Source organism: Peromyscus maniculatus, chromosome 3 (assembly GCF_049852395.1).
Source record: "Peromyscus maniculatus bairdii isolate BWxNUB_F1_BW_parent chromosome 3, HU_Pman_BW_mat_3.1, whole genome shotgun sequence".
In the NCBI taxonomy this organism is placed as follows: Eukaryota; Metazoa; Chordata; class Mammalia; order Rodentia; family Cricetidae; genus Peromyscus; species Peromyscus maniculatus.
In genome coordinates this window covers 48,667,554-48,687,113 of record NC_134854.1, presented here as the reverse complement: position 1 = coordinate 48,687,113, position 19,560 = coordinate 48,667,554, and the positions used below count along the sequence as shown (strand labels likewise).

The 19,560-nt window shown below is 41.8% G+C and overlaps 1 protein-coding gene across 1 annotated transcript; it reads right to left on the bottom strand.

The window, feature by feature from the left end:
• Positions 1 to 7,782: 7,782 nt before the first annotated feature.
• LOC102909271 (TRPM8 channel-associated factor 3-like) lies at positions 7,783 to 19,359 on the bottom strand. Its single transcript, XM_042273142.2, is given in 7 exon segments — positions 7,783 to 8,424; positions 11,005 to 11,342; positions 12,032 to 12,271; positions 12,553 to 12,766; positions 13,504 to 13,601; positions 13,877 to 14,835; positions 18,719 to 19,359. Coding segments are annotated over 7 exon segments (2,742 nt in total). The 5' UTR covers positions 19,342 to 19,359; the 3' UTR covers positions 7,783 to 8,154.
• Between the last annotated feature and the right edge of the window lie 201 nt (positions 19,360 to 19,560).

Here is a 19,560-nt window from a genome sequence, read left to right as displayed (position 1 = left end):
AAGTTAATGTAAGTCCAACATGCAAAACCCTTTATATTCTGCCTTTGTTGTGTATACTAACAATGGAAATGGAAGTTTTAGATGCTCCAACAGCCTACCAATCTTTTAAAGAATAGCTAACATTAGTGTCCTCAAACTGTTCCATAAAAACAGCGAGCAAAGGAGCACTACCAAATTGATTCTACAAAGCTAGAATCACCCTGTCAAAATCACATAACGATAGGGAAAAAAATGCAAGAAGTCTACAGACTAATATTCCTGCTGAACATACACACGGAGATTTTCAATAAAATACTTGAAAACTGAATTCAAGAACACAACTAAGTTGGTTTCATTCCAAGGAAGTCAATATGGTTCAACAACAAATCAATAAATATAATACAGAGCATAAATAGAAATCATGTGTTCATCTCAATAGATGCAAAAGAAACCTTTGACAAAGTTCAGCCTTCCTTAAGAATACAAACCTTGAGAAACGAGAAAAGAAAGAACACGAATCAACATCAACACAGTAAAGCAATATAGGAAAATGTACAGCGGACAATATAATAAATGGACAAAACCTGGAAACATTTCCTTTAAAGTCAGGCATAAATCAAGGGTGCTAACCCTCTCTGCTCTTACTCATTATACTGCTCAGTATCTTACCTGCAGTAATAAGATCAGAGAAAGAAATAAAAGTAGGGAAAAGTAATGCAAGTAGGGAAAGATGAAGTTGAAAGTGTCTATTTGAAGATGGGATGATCCTATAATTAAATGGCCCTGCCTGAGGACCCCATCAGAAAACTCGCAGAATCAATGAACACAGCAAAATGGCAGTGCACAAACCAACACATAAATCCTGGTAGCTTTTCTATAAGTCAATAGTGACCCTACTGAGAAAGAAATCAGAAAAAAATCCTACTCACTATAGGACTTCAAAAAAACTAAATGTATAAAAATCATCCTAACTGAGGAGATAAAATACCTTTATAAGGAAAAACTTTAAAATGGTAAAGAAAGAAATTGAAAAAGGCAACAGAAGATGAAAAAAAAAAAACATGCTCATGAGCTAACAGAATTAATATTGTGAAGAATCACTATGTACCAGAAATGACCCACAGCTTCAAAGCAGTCCCCATTGAAATTCCTATTAAATTCTTCCCAGAAATTGAATTCATATGGAAGGAGAAAGGACGTAGAATAGGCAGAGTACTGCTGGAGACACCACAATACCTAACTTTAAATTACATTACAGAGCCTCGTGACAAAGACAGCATGGCCCGGACACAAAAGCTGACATGTAGATCAATGGAACAGAATGAAGTCTCCCAAAATAACCCTCCACAGCTACAGCTCTGACAATGGTGTCAAAACACTCATTAGAAGAAAGCCCCTCCAACAAACGGCACGGAGAACACTGGGTCTACACACATGAAAGAATGAAACCAGATGCAGGAAAAAAAATCAATCCAAGTGTAACAAAGACTTTAACATAAAACCCGAAACTCAGAAACTGTTTGTAAAAGCCCTAGGTTTAAAACTATTTAAAATACAGCCATAAGAAGGGATATTTTTAAAACATTGTAAATATTACAGAAAATCGTCCCAAGATCAAGTGGGATTGCATGAAATCGAAACTTCTGCCTGGCAAAGGAGACCATCAGCACAACAAAGAGACAGCCTTCAGACAGAATGGGAAAAAATCATTTGCAGCTATATATTGAATTGGGGATTGATATCTAGAATTTATAAGGAATATCAAAAATTAAAGACTGCCCCAGATCAGCCAATCAATACAGGGGCTAATGAATTCAGTGGGCAGCTCTTAAAGAAAGGAAGACAAAATGCCAATAACTGTTTGAACAAGTGTGCAGCATCCTTAGGCATCAGTGAAACACAAATTAAAGCTGTTCTGAGATCCACCTCACTTCAGTCAGAACGGCTATCACTAAGAAAATCAATGACAACAAATGCGGATGAGGAGATGGGGAAAGGTACCCGTATGTGCCACTGGGAAGAATATAATTTGCTTTCTTCCTCACAGAAATCATTATTGAAGTTTCTCAAAAAACTAAAAATAGAACTTTGATATGGCCAGCTATACTGTTCTTTTGGTACATTGTGATGGCTATCGTTAACTGTTAACCTGACAGAATCTAGGATCATCTGCAAGATGCGCCTCTCAGCATGCCTGTGAGGATTAAATACACTAAGCGAGGTGGGAAGACGTGCACACTGTGGGTAGTACTCACATCCTAGCATGCTCTCCACTTTTTGACTGCAGATGTGATGGGACTAGCTCCCTCAAGCTCTTGCTGCTGCAATTGTCCTGTCATGATGCACTGTAACCTGGAGATACAAGCCAAAACAAACCATTTCTACATTATGTTGCTTTTATCACTGTATTTTCATCACACCACAAGAAGAGAAACTAAGACAGCTCCCAAAGGGCTCCCAGTCAGTATAGCACTGCACATTAATATTTAGTGTTGCATGATTTGTTCACAACAGTCAAGATTAGGATCCAGCCTAGATGTCTATCAAGAGATAAATGAATAAAGAAAATGTGATATGTACACATAATAGAATTTTATTCGGCTCTAAAGAAAAACAAGCTGCTCTCAACCACAGAAAAATGAATTCCACTGGAGATCAGTATATGAAGTTAAATAAGCCAGAGTTAAAAAAGAAAAACACTGTGTACTATCTCTCATGAAGAATGTAGTTTTGTGTGTGTGTGTGTGTGTGTGTGTGTGTGTTTAAGCCAAGAAAGGAGGAAGGGAGCTATTAGAGAGTACGAAGACAGAGGTGATGGTGGTATAAGAGAGGCTAATGAAATATACAGAACAGAAAATCGACTAAAAATATCAATTAATGAATGAAAAACTACAAATGGAGGGCATGAAGTTGGTAGGGGGAAGTTGGAGAGGGAGAAAACAGAATGGGGAACCACTTGGGAAGAGAAAAGGGGGTCAGCAAGAGTGGGAGAAAGATGGAAAAGATGGGTGAGAGAGTGAATAAAAACAAAATGTCAGATAATTTTGTAGAAAAATATTACAATGAAACCCCACATTTAACAAGAATAGAATGTTTTTCTTTGTAATTTATAAGTTCTGTGACTGTGTAGAAATATAAAAATGGTGCCATAGTTACATTCTTGAGACCTCTCCTGCTTCTCCTACCCAGTTTCTCTGCAGTTCTTTTTTCATTTTAAATTTTATTTATTGTTTGAATCTTCCATACATACATACAACGTGTCTTGAGCATATCCACTTCTCAAGCTCCCTCCCCAACTTCTCCCAGGATAGACATCTCCGGCCCAACTTCATGACCTCCTGTTGTGGTTTGTAATTTGTTTTTAACCTACAGAGTCCCAGTAGTCTTTCCCTTGTGCGCATGGGCATGGAGTCATTCCGAATGGAGAAATCAGCAGTGGTCACATTCTCCCTCCCTCAGCAACTGCTTCAACTTCCTCCCTCCCTACACTTCCAACAGCTCCGCAGTTCCCAAGTTTTAGCTGGTTTGATCCCATGCGAGTTTCTTGTAGGTAACCACAGGCGCTTTGAGCATGCGAGCAAAAGCCATGCCCTGTCCAGAGGATAGCGTGCCACAGTGCTCCTCATCTTCTGGCACTTAGATTCTTTCCATACCCCATTCCATGTTGTTTCCTGAGCCTTGGGGTGGAAGGGTTGATTCCGGTGAACACAATCACTAACCCTTAGTACTTTGAACAGTAACGCCTCTCTGCACTAGCCACTACCCGCTACAACCAGAGCTTCTCTGAGCAAGGCTGGAAGAAGCACAAAGCTATGGGCAGAAACAGAAATATTTAGAAGGCAGCAGCTTGACAACATGACTATAGAAAAATATCATTATATTCTCCCCCAGGGCCCATGTTTTTTGACCGACCATGTTTAAAATGCCAGGCATGAGTCCTCCTGCTCTGCTGGCCTCAGATCCGATCAAGAGTGTTCATTTACCCTCACTGCCACACCAGTGGGTTCATCTTGCCTGCAGCATGTGATATCTAGCTCTTGATGTGACCACTGATACCTTTTTCCCTCAGCAGCATGCCACCCTCTTTTTTTCTGTGCTTCATAGACCTTTCATGGTTATTCCTGTTCTTTGTAGCTTCTTGCTTGGGGAAGGATTTTGGTTTCTCGGTTCCTATTCCTTCTGCTTTTCCAACACTGTGATAGAATTTTTACAAAAGATCTCGTTTTTTTTCTTCAATCTGAGGCTGGGGCGGCCAGGGGTGGGAGTGCCGCTGAAGTTTCAGCCCGGGCTTAGTGCGCCATCTGGAGGGGAGACAAGAAAGGGCCCCAGTTACTCAGCTCGCAAAAATGTGGGGCTCCTCCTAACCTACAGCAAATTTCATGAAGCCTAGTTCATGAGCATACAGTCTGGGAGGGGTTGACAATAATCTCTAGGGGAAAGAAGAACTTCTTCAAAGTTGATGTTGAATGAGATTCAAATGGACAGAGAACGCAGAGGCCCTGAAGTGTGAAGACTGGGAAGTGTATTTAAAAGGTGATGGTTTCTCTGGGAAGTTTCCGTTTTCATCTCCTACAAAACATGGTTGAAGCCATTCTCATGAGAACTAACTCTTGCATATGGAAATTGGGAAAGGGTAGATCAGTGAAATATTCTTTGTCATCCTGCATCTGACCATCAATAGAATCAAAATTTACATTGCCTGTTACTAGGTAGAAGAGAACAGGAGAAAAATTAAAGTGGTATTGTGATTTCCTTGTAAAGATCTCTTTGCATTTCATAAAATAGAATTTTTTTTAAAATAAGGACAAGAGTCTGGGATCCTTAATTAGTCTTCTACAATTCTATATAGCCCATAAGTACCCACAGAAAGCTTTCTTATGTGTTTGGTACTGTGTTATATATTGAAGAATCAACTGTGAAAAATATAGGTGTCACCCTTGCCTTGCTGAAATGTACTGTCTGGTGGGGTAAGAGAAACTAACGAGACAATTGTAAGAGTGATGAGAAGTATTTCGCAGATACATGGTGTGACTACAGATAAACAACACACCTAGTTATCATACATAGGTGGACATATATTCTCTTCTAAGACAGAATCTTGGGATGTAGCTCAGTGGTATTCACTTGTCTAACATGCTCAAGGCCCTAGGTTTGATCCCAACTATCCCTTGATCCTTTCATGTTAAGCAAGTGAGTGCCACTGAGCTACATCCCGGGCTCCAAAAATATGGATATAGATGTGCTCTCCATAGGCTCATGTGTTTGAACACTTGCTCCACAGCTGATGGCGCTGTTTCTGGGAGGGTTTGGAACTTTTGGGTCTACCTAGAAGACATAGGCTACTGGGGGTAGCATGGACCTTGAGGGCTATAGTCTACTTCTACTTCCCGTTTTTTTTCTGCTTCCTGCTTTGCTGAGATATAAACAACATAGATACCAAGGTCCTGCAATTCCAGGCACCACCATACCTTCCCTGACACAAAGAACTCTATTCTCTTAAATCATGAACAAAATTATACCTCTCTTCCTTTGAGTTACTCCTGTGAGATGTTCAGTCACAACAATGAGGAGAATAAATGATACTCTTGGTGATCCTTGGCAAACTTTACCATCAGAATTAAACTAACTTGTGTTTAAGTGTCTTCATTCACATGCTGGAGCCCAGCTATTATGAATAAAAAAAAAGATATGTAGAACCAGGAGAGCATATTCCATAGAAGGTTCTCTGTGAAAGAAGCCAGGTGCCATACTTCTCAAGCAGCAGGCTGAGGGGTACTGGAATAAAGGGACAATATTTTGCTTTGGTTTTTCTGATGACAGGTGAAAGAAACTCAAATCAGCAGAAGCAAAGGCAGCACTTTATTGACTTAGGAAACAAGATAGTTCAAGTCCTGTCATGGAGCTTGAGTCACTACTAAATCAAGATTCTTGAAAAAATATCCTTGGAGATATAGTTCTTTATCTTTGATAGCTCATCTTTTTTTTATCCATAAAGTCCTGTTTGTGTAAATATAGTGCTATTATAAGACAATTTTAGACTTATATGATTCATAGAAACCATGATTTCAGGAAGAAATTATTTCCTAACTATGTTTTTTATGACTCATTAGAAAAGGACAGTGATTGGCTGGTCTACTAAAATCTGTGAACAGATGTAGTAGAGTTACTGGGTCCAGCAAGTTGAGAGCTATGGTTGACCATCCATGGATTCATGCCTACTTTTGTGATCGGGTATTAGGAGCTCTTGATTAACCACCCATTTCCATCATGCAGAAATGAAAGTCACTCTCCATACGAAATTTCACAAAACAGATGAAAACATAAAGAATTCCTATATACATAACTCTTTTAGCATTCCCTCGGTTCCTGGCATTATGAAGAGAACAGCTATGATAGATTATACTTTTGGATAAGGGCAGTGGAGCTAAAACCCATGATCTATTTTACTTATTTTTTCATTTTTCATGTGTATGTACATAGGATACACACATGTATATGTATGTCCCACGTGTGTGCATGAGCGTGTGTATGTGTGCACATGAGTGTGGAGGGCATAGGTTGATGTCAGGAATCTTTCTCATTGTCCTTCTACCTTTATTCTTTTTTTTTTTTTTTTTTGGTTTTTCGAGACAGGGTTTCTCTGCGTAGCTTTGCGCCTTTCCTGGAGCTCACTTGGTAGCCCAGGCTGGCCTCGAACTCACAGAGATCCGCCTGGCTCTGCCTCCCGAGTGCTGGGATTAAAGGCGTGCGCCACCAACGCCCGGCCTACCTTTATTCTTTAAGGCAGAGTCTCCCAATTAAACCCTAAGCTTGCCTGATAAGGCTACTTTTGCTGTCCAACTTGCTCTAAGGATCTTCTCTCTCTGTCTGCCAAAACTGAGGTGGCAGATGGGCCACTCCACCCACCTGACACTTCTGTGGGCTCTGGGGACCCCACTCTGGCCCTCTTGCTTGTGTGGTAAGTGCTTTAACTGTGGGACCATCTCCCCAGCCTCTAATGATCTATTGTAAATGCTAGCTTTATCACTCCTTGGCGACTTTGAAATTTGGGTTTCCTCATGTGTCCTGACAGCTATATTTATGTACACAGTTTAGCAATGTTCATGCACCGTGGAGTTGCAAAGACACTGATCCTTCAACACAGGAATCTAGCATAAGTGTCTGGCTTCAAACTGCAGCATATCTTGCCTAGATTTTTGGTTTGAATGTCACAAACCTTGGCCTTTGTCTATCTCTGATATTAATGCAAACTTTTTTAGGATATCAGATACAATTTTCAGCAAATTGTTCAGTTATTTTCCAAATAAATAAAGTCTGATATTTGGTAGGCTGTGTGGCCACTGTGTGGCCAAGGTGAGGTATCTATTTGTGGTAAAATCCACATGCTAAGAGAGAAATTCTGTGCTAAAGGAATAATTCGCAGTTATGTTGTAAAGCTGTATGTATATTCATATGTATGAAGCAGTATCACCCACTGCCTTAATGGAATATATCTCCATGAAAAAATATATAGCAGCCTGTTATATAATGGAATATATCTTAATGTGTGTGTGTGTGTGTGTGTGTGTGTGTGTGTGTGTGTGTGTATACATATTAGCCTGTTTTATAAAGACTTTAACTTCCAGTAACACATGAACTTGAAGCAGAGTCTGCCCGTGACAGTTCTTAAGTGGTAGTTTTGCTGTAGCACAAAGGTTAGCCTGGGTTAAGCAAGTGAACTCTCAAATACAACAATCATTCGTACTGACAAAGCATTTATTGATCACCTGCTCTGTTCAAACCGCTCAGACAAATGATGTCTGTGCATGAATTTTAGGACTAGAACAAATATTCTCCCAAAGGAGCCAACAAAGGATAGTTCTTCAGTTAAATCTCTGGATTTGAGCAGCTCCTGTAAATACACAGAGAGCATAAAAAATGCTAATCAGGAAGGTCAAGAGACAAATCAAATAGCTTGAAATTGATCTAGAAGCAATAGATTGAGCCATCTCTATTGCAAATTTTCAAAGTCATTGTCTAACTGAATCTCTGCCTTGCAAAAGATCATTAAGATTAAGATGACTCTGACGACTGAAGTGTGTGTGTGTGTGGGGAGGGGTCCCTAAAACTGAATTCTATGGAATCATGAGGATTTTTCTCTTGCATCCAATAAATGATCTTTTCCCAGATAGAACTTCAGTTGTTTCTTCTCTCTGTACCGTCGTCTGCATACATCTTCATGGGGTTTTCCTGCCACTCTGGCAAAGAGGGCAGGCTTTCAGCCACATCACTCTGGACAGGCCAGCCCCAGGCTTCAAAGAAAGGGGCCAGGTTCTTCTTCACAACCTCAGAGAACTTCTTCACCCACAGATTCATCTTGCCTTTATTGTCTTGGGGAAAGCTTGAGAGGGTTTGGTAGTCACCAAAGATCTGGATGAATGGCTCCCACCAGAAGCTCTCCTGAAGCTGGAAAGAGAAAGAAACAGAAGAACCACATATGCAACCTGCAAGTCACCCCCTGAACACATGCATGAAACCACATTGTGGATTTTACTTATAAGCCATCCTGTTCTGTTGATTTAATCTGTCAGTGGGTCTCTCATCCCTTTTTCTCCAGAACCCTATCCCTGTGACAGGTGCCATTTCTCAAGCTGCCTCAGGACAATGTCAGAGGGATTTTTGTGTTGTTACTCATTTGATTCCTATCAGGGTCTTAGTAAGCAGCAGTTAATTTCAGCATTGTTATTATTACTGTTACTGCTAAGCTTAATGATGAAGATCTGAATCTGCCTGAGGTGAGCTAGACCCTTTTATCTTATGCAGCTAAACACTGAAGTTGGCTAGCTGGGACTCTCCTGCTTCTGGTTTAGAAAGCAAAGATTCCTGGCTCACCATCTATGAATCTGTGACCCTTAGGAATATAGCCTTGAGTCATAGTTAAAACATTTCAATCAGCACCAGCTGGTCCTTTCATTCTTGCTCAACTGTAATCACAGCCTAGGTCATTCAGAAATGTTTTACACTAACTATAACCAACTGTTATTGAAGGTCCGTGTGGATTTCGGAGCTGCAGAGGCTTGTGTGCGCATGCGTACTTAGACAACTACCTGAAGCATGCGCACAAGCCACATTAGGACGTAGGGCAGGGAATAGATACTGCAAAGGAAAATAATAAAGGAAGGCTTACTGGAAGCACCAAAGAAGCTGATGTTAAAAGCTAAATGAGTGTTTCTTGATTTAAAAAGGGAGGGGGACAAAACTGTTTTAAATAAAAAACAACAACAAAAACAACAAAAAACCCCATCATTAGTAAATGCCAGCAAGATGAACCATGGTGAGAGGTTCTGAAGATGAAATGTTTGTAGTCGTAGCAGATGGATGAACAGGTGAGAACTGGAACCTGAAGGAGGAGGTTTGGTGCTTTACCTGAAGGGGCTAAGAGCTACTGTAGGTTTTAGGTTTGAAGTGTTTTCTGGCAGCATTCTGCAAGATATGTCCATTTGGGATCCAGTGCAGAGAGAGGGAGACTGTGAAGAAAGCACTGGAGCACTGGAGTGAAAGATGCTGGAGAATTGAATGTTGTTTGTGGTGTTGGATGTGGAAATCAATAGTGGTGGGAGGCAGCTACCTAGCCAGCAATTCAGTCCCATACCCCAGAGCAGCAGTCTGTGCCCAGGGGGCTTTAACGTGAATTTGAATGACAAGGTTTTGATTGACACCATGACTGGATCCTGTAGATTTTCAGACAGATTGCTTATTAAGAAGGAAACTAGTGTGGTCCAGAAGTTATCTCAGACTCATTGAAATCACAAAGGCAGTAAAAGACCAGACACAGAGTGCTTTCATGCCCAAAGCACTGAAACTAGGCTCTAGGTTTGTCTTCACTAATTAATTAGCTCAACAGCAAGCAGCTCATCTATGTTACCCTGGAAATTTGAACATGTAGTATGACTATGTGAATATTTTTTTCAATGTATTCCCACAAGTGGTGAGGACATAGAAGGGAAGGGTTTTAAAATGCTGTAAAATACTGCACATTATTTATTTTTCAATGAAGCCTCTTGACTTCATTCATGTTTGATGTTTGCTTAAGAAGATAACATCTTGAATAACTTGTTACCAGGTCACTGTCCCTACAATCTATCTTCATAATACATTGTTGGAGTGGGGTGACACTAATTTCTCCTAAGCTAACAATGTAGGTCAGGAGAAACTATTTCCATTTGGCAAAACTGAGTTTCACTGCAAATTTTCTGAATACAGCTAGTCAATTCACTGTATTTCCCATAGTGAGCCCATACACTTTTATTTATTTTCACAGTTATGTGGCAGAGAAGAGGAAACACATTTAGTTATCTACATATTATCCACATTAGGTTTGCAATTCCTGACCCACAGCAAGATGACACCCTCTGCCTCTCTCACATATTCCAGGAGGACATACACTGTGTATGGATCTTGGGGTAACTGGGGAGTCTGGTGGTTCTCACCTCTGTGGTGGTATTGTGTTCCCCAAAATATTGTGTACCTTAATAAATTTATCTGGGGTCAGAGAACAGACAGCCACTAGATACAAAGGCTAGAAAATGGTGGCACTCACACCTTTAATCCTAGCATTCCAGAGATAAAAATCCCTCTGGATCTCTGTGAGTTCAAGGCCACACTGGAAATAGCCAAGCATGGTGACACATGCCTTTAATCCCAGAAAGCCAGCCTTTAATCCCAGGGAGTGGTGGCAGAAAGCAGAAAGATATATAAGGCGTGAGGACCAGAAACTAGAAGCATTTGGCTGGTTAAGCATTTGGCTGGTTAAGCTTCAGGCTTTTGAGCAGTAATTCAGCTGAGACCCATTCCGGATGAGGACTCAGAGGCCTCCAGTCTGAGGAGACAAGACCAGCTGAGGATCTGGCGAGGTGAGATAGCTGTGGCTTGTTCTGTCTCTCTGATCTACCAGCATGGACCCCAATAACTCGCCTCAGGTTTGATTTTATTAATAAGAACTTTTAAGAATCCTGCTACACACCTCCCTGAATATCTGTTCGGTACATGGAGATAAGTCTCTAGAGCTGTCCATACAACCCAGTTACTCAGGGGTGCTCCCTTGGACAGGTGATCTTTGATCCTCTCCTTCCGAAGTTCAGGATTCAGAGAAGGGTGGGCCTGATCCCTGTGGATGTTTAGAAAAGTCTCATGCACATAAACAGCCCAGAGATTGCACAAAGCTTCATTGGTGTGCAGTGGGAAACTCCATTTACCCTTCTGCTGGTTGTGGCCCAGCTCATGTATCACACCCCAAATACCGTGTGACCTGATTGTGACCTCATCAATGATGCCTTTTGCTATACTAGTGTAGCTCATGATGGGGTATCCAGAATGGAGAAAACCTGAGGAACATAAGGGGAAATAATCGATGAAGTGATACATGTAATGACATTTTGTAGACTGCATCTCCACTATCCCAGAAGCTCTAAAATACACTGATAAGCTCACTTTGGCTCTGCTCACTACCTAAGCTTATTTGCAGCCCATCAGGCTTTCTTCTCTTTTTCTTGGACATATTTTGACACTCATCTGCATTTCACTGTGAAGGGTGAGTGTATGTGGAATGTGATCCGTTATTTTCTGTTTTTAGATGGGTGATTCATGCATGTCATGAGGTCTTGTGTCTGGTGTCCAACACTGAGGGAAAGCAGTATGGCTTTCCTCCAGTTTAGTCTTAATGTTGAGGAATCATTTTGAAAGTCTGTAGATGCCAATTAGTTTTCTCATTGTTCCCTACACAATCTATTATTTGTCCTGTTTTATTCAGCATTAACAAGTCTCCTTGACTCTGCTGAAAGCTACTGAGTATGCATCTTTTGTCTTTTCTCTTACCCATCTTTGACTCTATTCAATTATCTTCCATGAGGACACGTGAAAAATCTACAGATTTTTGCTTTTCATTCCTACAATCCTGTAACTATTTGCATTTTTAAGATTAAATGATGATGGACTATGTTCTTCATTGATCTCTATAAAATTATGTCAGTTCAGTTGAAGCTCAACTCTCAGAGTATTCCTATAGAATACCTACCAAGTGAAATCTGTTTGTCAAGTACGACCCTCTCAGGTCTTTCAAAAGGGAAGGGCCTGGCTGCCAGCTTGGCTACAGCCTGTACCATCTCATCCCAGAGTTGGAGCACCGGGTATGGGTCCTGAAGGACCATGAGGTTTTCTGTAAGGATCGTCAGGATAATATTGTCTGTGGCTAGTTCTCCCCAGGGAGCTTTGCTGTACTTGATAAGATTCTTCCATTCCTCCTGGGTCGTCTTACCTGGACATAAAGATTACATACCACTTTTTCTGGATTTCAGTTATACCCCTTCAACTGTAGACCACACAGAGAGATAACTTGGTAATAAATCTCACTTTGTCTTTCTTTGTGCTCCTTTTAGACCTCCTACAAGAGGGTGTTCATATTTCTTAGCCCAGTTTCTGTCTTGGGACACATCTTTCCCCAATCATTTCACTGCCTTCTTTCAAGCCAAGTCCCTTCTCCTGCTCCAGGTTTCCCTCTGCTTTGTGTACCATTATGAAACTGGGCCTCCTACTCACCTATCCTGAAGTATGGAGCAGACACAGCCCCAGTGATGGTGACAGACACATCATCCTGATTGTACTTGTGGGGAACAATGATGTAGAGAAGCCCCCCATAGAGTCAGGAGATGGACTTCTGAGATGAATCTAAGTGGTATGTATACGTCATCACAGGGGGACGGTGGTAAACTTTTGCTTCACTTACGTCGTCCATATGGCAACCAATGAGGACCTATCATAGTGAGCATAAGTCATCATGAGAATGACCGAACCACCTCCCCTCTGTACGTATATGTATATATACGTAAGAAGCCTGGCAGAGTTGGCAAGAAGAGAACCTCAGAATGGCAAGTGTCATGTGTGTAAGTAGAATATTACTACTACTTATCCATTTTCTCTAGGGCACCCTCTCCTGTTCATAACCACTCTTTTGTTCTCTGTAGAGTTTAGGGACTTAAAAAAAAATAAAACTAGTTCCAAGGTAAATATTGATTCAGAGAGTACACTGCCATTTCCTTCGGGTCTCTACAAGAGAGGACTATGGAAGTGGTTTATGGAACTGAAGCTTGGAAAACATTTGGACAGTATTTCAGATACTCCAAGAAAGAAAACCACTGAGAGAAGCTTTGACAGTCAAGATGGAGAGGTGAAAGAGGAGGTGCATTCCTAAGCCTCTGTTATGTGCCAAGATTCAGCTTTGCAATGACTACTGTCTTTGTCTATGTAAAGGGAGGTGTTTTCTGACCTATATGCCTGGTGAGGTAGTTGGGAGAATCTAAAATGTTACTGAAGAGAGGCAGGAGGATCTCTGTGAGTTCGAGGCTAGCCTGGCCTACACAGTGAGTTCCCGGACAGCCAGGGCTACATAGAGAGACCCTGTCTCAAATGAATGAACAAGTTACTAGAAGAGGATGTGAAACTACACCGGACCTGTCAAAAGTTCACTTAACAGGGAGCCAAATGCTTTACCTTCAGGTTGGCTTGAGTCGCTTCACTGGGAAGTGTTATTTGTGTGACCCGACCCTCAGGCAAGTAGAGTCCAGTGCTCACCCAGGAATTGAGGTAGTCTGATGAGAGTCATAAGAAAGGTTGCAGTCTTCCCATTCATGATTCCACCTTCACCCAGAGTCCCTACTCCACCAACAGAGTGACAGATCTCCCAGACCATCCTTTAGCCACCCAAGCTGCCTGTGTTCCTAAACTTACCTTCATAAAAGTTCATAGAAAAGAAAGAAGATGGACTTTTGAGATGAAAGCACCATGTAGCAATGCTGACGCTAGCCAGCCCCCTGTTTCTCTAGTCCTGAATTCCCAGGGTCCCCACTCCATTCCTTACCTGTGCTGATTTTAATGGTCATGGGAGATTCCGTGGAAGACAGTAAGGAGGGAGGAGGAAGTAATTAAGATATGTCAACTCCGGATTTGAATAGTTCATAAGCCAGGAAAAGCAGAAAGGCCTGGGAGCTGCCATTTATGATTGGGTGTTCTTCACTCACATTTGGGAAGCCCTTGTTTTGGATGATTTTCAGAGCATGTTTCTTCACAGAGTCATTGATAGAAATCTTCTGATGTGTCATTTGGAACATGTAGGAACAATCTTTCAGGAGCTTCCCCAGCCATCTCTCTTGTAATATGCTCTCCTGGCTGTAGATCATGGACTCAAATTGGGCCAGGGCTGTACGGATGTGTTAGTTTATCACTTTAGCATTTGGGACTGGGAAGGAGCCTTGATTGACTACCTGGCTTATGATTCCAAGGCCAAAGCATTTAAGGATGATGTTATTTGGGTATTCAGTCATGCAGTTAGAGTCTGGGTTCCTGTGGCCCCATAACCAGGTATCTGCACCAATTAGCAAACCTCCACCTTTGGCAACAAATTCCTCTGCTTTCTTGGCATCTGTATCAGTGAATGAGCAGCAGCAAAAGACACTCAGATCACTGGTCAGAAGTTCGGTTTCAGTCCACTGGAAGCTGCTTGTTGGTAGCATAGACTTCAGTGCTTTCATTTCTGAAGCCAACCCAATCCTGCCTGTTTGATGCCCCATCAGCCAGTGCAAGGCATTGAGCACAAATGGCAGCTTCGTTTGATTAAGCATCAAACGTGCATGCCCGCCCAGCACCACACGGCCGCGGCCATAGTGGGCAGCTGCAAGAAAGCAATTGAATGAATTGTCAGCTCCCAAGGGAAAGGCCCTCTGCCCATGTACCAGCAGCTGGGAGGGGACTGCCCTTGTGCCAATGTCCATCTCAGACACCCCTTCCAGGAGCTGCTGCTGGTCATACTTGAGCTCATCATTACACCTGGAAAGAGACATTTCTCAAGTCAGTGAAGAGAAGTGAGTATAGGTAGGGCAGAAGAGGTTGTCCAGGACCTCAGTGCTTCGGGTGCAAAACCTTTTACACAACTTTAATCCCAACATTCAGGAGGCAGAGGCAAGCAGATTTCAGTGAGTTCCAGGCCAACTTGATCTACAAAGCAAGTTCCAGAACAGCCAGGGCTGTTACACAGAGAAACCTTGTTTCAAAAAAGAAACAAACAGCCGGGCGTTGGTGGCGCACGCCTTTAATCCCAGCACTCGGGAGGCAGAGCCAGGCGGATCTCTTGTGAGTTCGAGGCCAGCCTGGGCTACCAAGTGAGCTCCAGGAAAGGCGCAAAGCTGCACAGAGAAACCCTGTCTCGAAAAACCAAAAAAAAAAAAAAAAAAAAAAAGAAACAAACAGAAGAAAGTGAAGAGAAGAGTTATACTTGCATCTTCAAATCGGTGTTTTTTTTGTTTTGTTTCTTGTTTTTTTGGTTTTGTTTTTTTTTTGGTTTTTCGAGACAGTGTTTCTCTGTGTAGCTTTGCGCCTTTCCTGGAACTCGCTTTGTAGACCAGGCTGGCCCGGAACTCACAGAGATCCGCCTGCCTCTGCCTCCCAAGTGCTGGGATTACAGGTGTGCGCCACCACCGCCCGGCTTTCAAATCGGTTTTAACTGGACATTTAACAACACAAGATCTTTATCTATCATACAGTGAAGCTTAAAATACACATAGAAACCATCCTAGTGGAATTTTCCAGAGTGAATTGCTACCTATTCTGATATTTAAGTTGCTTCTTTGAATTATTAACAGTATTAAATAGAGTGTGTAAACAGCCTATCTTTGGGCACGAGTCTCAGTGGTAGAGCACTCACCACACATGTGCAAGGCCTTGGATGCAACCCCAATATGGGGGATAAAACAGAAACAACAACAACAAAATAAATTTAAGTGGACAAAACTGGAAATTGGAGATGGTTGTGTTGAAAGAGATAAAGCATGCTTACAAATAAATATTCTATGTCTCACTTCAAATGCAGAATTTTAAAAATGATGTAAAAGTAGAAGGGGAACGTTTAGGAGGAGGACCAGTGGGGATGATGAAGCCAAGAGAGGGTACTGAGGTGAGCATGAGGAGTGTCCATGGTGTGTATGTGCAATACTATCACAATGCAAGCAGGCATTTTGTACAGTAAATGTAAGCCAATAACAAAGAAAAGTAAAGGAATGGATGGAGAGGAGAGGGAGGGGCAAGAGGTGGAAGGGGTGGGAGGGGAGGGGAAGGGGGGAGGAGAGGGAAGGGAAGACCAAACCAAACAAAAAAAACACAAAACAAAAGGTGGGAGGAAAAATTTGCAACATGTAAACAAGCCAAAGAAGAGTAAGGACACCTAGTAATCAATAAGAAAAAGATAAAAGTTAAGTAGAAAAACTGAAGAGCAGACATTTCAAGAAAAAAGTATGAATTGTTATAAACATATAAAAAGTTCTGCATTAGTAATCAGAAAACACAAGTGAATAAAGTTTCTCTATGCCACAGTGACAATATATTAAACAAAAACTCGTACTATTCAGTACTAGTAATAGTATAGGCTATATTTTACTATGAGTTAACATGGCCTTTTAAAATAGCAGTTTCCAATTTCAAAAGACATTTCATATTTTAATCAGGCTTTTGCCTGATTAGACTAGGTGTAAAAACTTGTATGTGGGCCAGGTGGTGGTGATGTACGCCTTTAATCCCAGCACTTGGGAGGCAGAGCCAGGTGGGTCTCTGTGGGTTCAAGGCCAGCCTGGTCTACAGAGTGAGAGCCAGGACAGGTACCAAAACTACACAGAGAAACCCTGTCTCAAAACAAACAAACAAACAAACAAACCAAAAAGCCTGTATGCGATGAACTGTAGATACTCATGACAAAACTTTAACAACAAATATTGATATAACTTAAACCTTTGTTCTTTTGTATCATGCTAGGTTCTCTCCCTTTTTTTGTTTGTTTTTTGTTTCTCTGTGTATCCCTGGCTTTTCTGAAACGCACTCTGTAGACCAGGCTGGACTTGAACTTAGAGATTCACCTGCCTCTGCCTCCTGAGTGTTGAGATTAAAGGTGTGCGCCACCACCGCCCAGCACAGTAGTTACTCTTAATGGAATCTGTTTGGAATGAAAAGCATCAAGCAGTCGATCCAATCCTATAGTCAAGGGAAACCCACCATAATCCCATTTTTATCTAATGAGTAATCCTGCTGTATCATGGAAGAAGATGCTACAGGGCTGCCCCCAGGTATCTCACCACACTTTGCCATTTTTAGCTCAGGTATTACCCTTTTCTGATAGTACTACTTTGCTCGAGGAGAGAGGTTCCTGAATGTAAAGCTACACAGTTTATTCATGTCACATTTCCTTGCTATCCCTGGAATAGATTGACTTTGTGTTTGATTGACTGACTCATTCATTCATTCATTCATTCATTCATTCATTCATTCATTCATTCATGTTTAATTCCTACTCATAATGCCAGGTCTTACATGATGTTCTAACAATACAGTGGTGATATAATATACAAGACAGATATAATTCATTTTTTAAATTTCTCTGTGTGAGGGAATATGTGTATATGTGCCTATTTACTTGTGTGTGTGCTCACATCTGTGTAGATGAAAATTTAAGTATGTGCATGCTCATGGTGACCTGAGTCTGGTGTTTAGAAGTCTTCCTTGTAGCCGGGCGGTGGTGGCACACGCCTTTAATCCCAGCACTTGGGAGGCAGAGCCAGGCGGATCTCTGTGAGTTCGAGGCCAGCCTGGGCTACCAAGTGAGTCCCAGGAAAGGCGCAAAGCTACACAGAGAAACCCTGTCTCGAAAAACCAAAAAAAAAAAAAAAAGAAGTCTTCCTTGATCACTCTCCACTTTATCTATGGATGATGGATCTCTCAATTGAACCCAGAGCTTATCCATTTAGGTAGCCTACATAGCCAGCTTCTACCAGGAATCCCTTGTCTCTGCCTCCTACATACTGGAATTACTGGATGGTCTCCCTGCCAACCTAGCATTTCTATGGGTGCTAGGGATCTCATTCTGGTCCTCACACTTGCTTAGCATGTACTTTTCCTTCTGGGCCATCTTCCCAGATGTGAACAAATACAATTTATTTCTCATATATTTTGTAGACTTTTTTCTGCACTTACCTTCAAATTGTAACCACTTCTTAATAATTACTTACAATGAGGAGACTCACTTGTAAATAAAACAAAATACCCCAACCTCAAGGTATTTAATATCAAGTCTATACTAGAGAAGATAAAATAACGTTGCTTAACTACTATGGTAGCTTGTGTGGGAATGGCCCCCCATAGACTTGTATTTGAATACTTGGTCACTAAGTAGTGTCACTATTAGGAGATACAGCCTTGTTGGAAGAAGTGTGTCATTGGGGGTGGGCTTTGATGTTTCAGAAGCTCAAGATAGGCCCAGAGTCTCTCTCTCTCTCTCTCTCTCTCTCTCTCTCTCTCTCTCTCTCTCTCTCTCTCTCTCTCTCTTTTTCTCTCTTCCTGCTGGCTACCAATCTAGATGTAGAACTCTGGGTTCCTTCTCTAGCACCATGTCTGCCTGTGTCCCACTATGCTTCCTACCATGATGATAACGGACTAAACCTCTGAACCTCTAACCAGCCCCAATGAAATGTTTTCCTTTGTAAGTTGCTGTGGCCATGGTATCTCTTCATAGCAAAATAACACTAACTAAAACAACTACTATAGGTGATAATTACATTAGTATTTATAACTATTTTACTCGATAACCAACATATCTACTGTTAGGCTGAAAGCTCCCTTTAAAATAGACTGATTGGGCTGATACTTAACAAGAAAGGGAAATATCACTTACTTGACATAAAGTGTGAGGTTGGGTATCTTTTTAGAGACCTTGAACAAGTCTCTATTCCCACAGACATCTGTGAAATACACTCCAGCCATATTTGTCACCTGGTTTCCAGGAAAAATGGACAGCACTTTATCATGTCCATTTTGTTCAGCCCAGTATCAGGCCTGGCCTCCAATGAGCAAGCCCCCACCACGCTTCACAAACTGGACCAGCTTCTCAGTCAAGCTGTCATTGTAGGCATCTGTGCAGTAAACACCCAGAGTCTCTCCAGGTTCAGGCTGAACCAGTGCCTCTATGCCAGAGTCACCTAGGATGTTTGCTAGTGATGCAAAGGAGGAATGCACTACAATGGGAGCCCCTGGGGAGGGGCAGAGCCAGCTCACTGCATTGAGAAGAAATGGAGTAAAGCCAGTATGCAACAAGTAGCCCTCATGGGATATGACAACCAGGCGGCCTTGGCCATAGGAAGAGGCAGCAATGAGCACCTGGCCCCTGTCATTCACCATCACTGGGAAGGCGGCCTCCCCAGTAAGAAGGAGTTCACTGGGAATGGATTCTTTAGGAAGATCCCAGCTGGTCACTCCATTCATGAGGGTCTCAAAAGCAGCATCAGGAGCTGTTGCCATGGTTCTTCCAGCTGCTGCAGAGGACACAGAGACTCGGGATAGTGAATGAATGAACAGGCACTAAATGAATGAAAGCAATAAATGTTCTTTTGCAGTGTCTTGCACAAGAAAGCCTGTACTCAAGCTTAAGAAGAAATTCGAGTACTTACCTCTCCTTGCATTTCCTCTGAGGAGCTTCACCCTTAGGATGTATTTTCATCACTCAGTTATTTCTTGCTA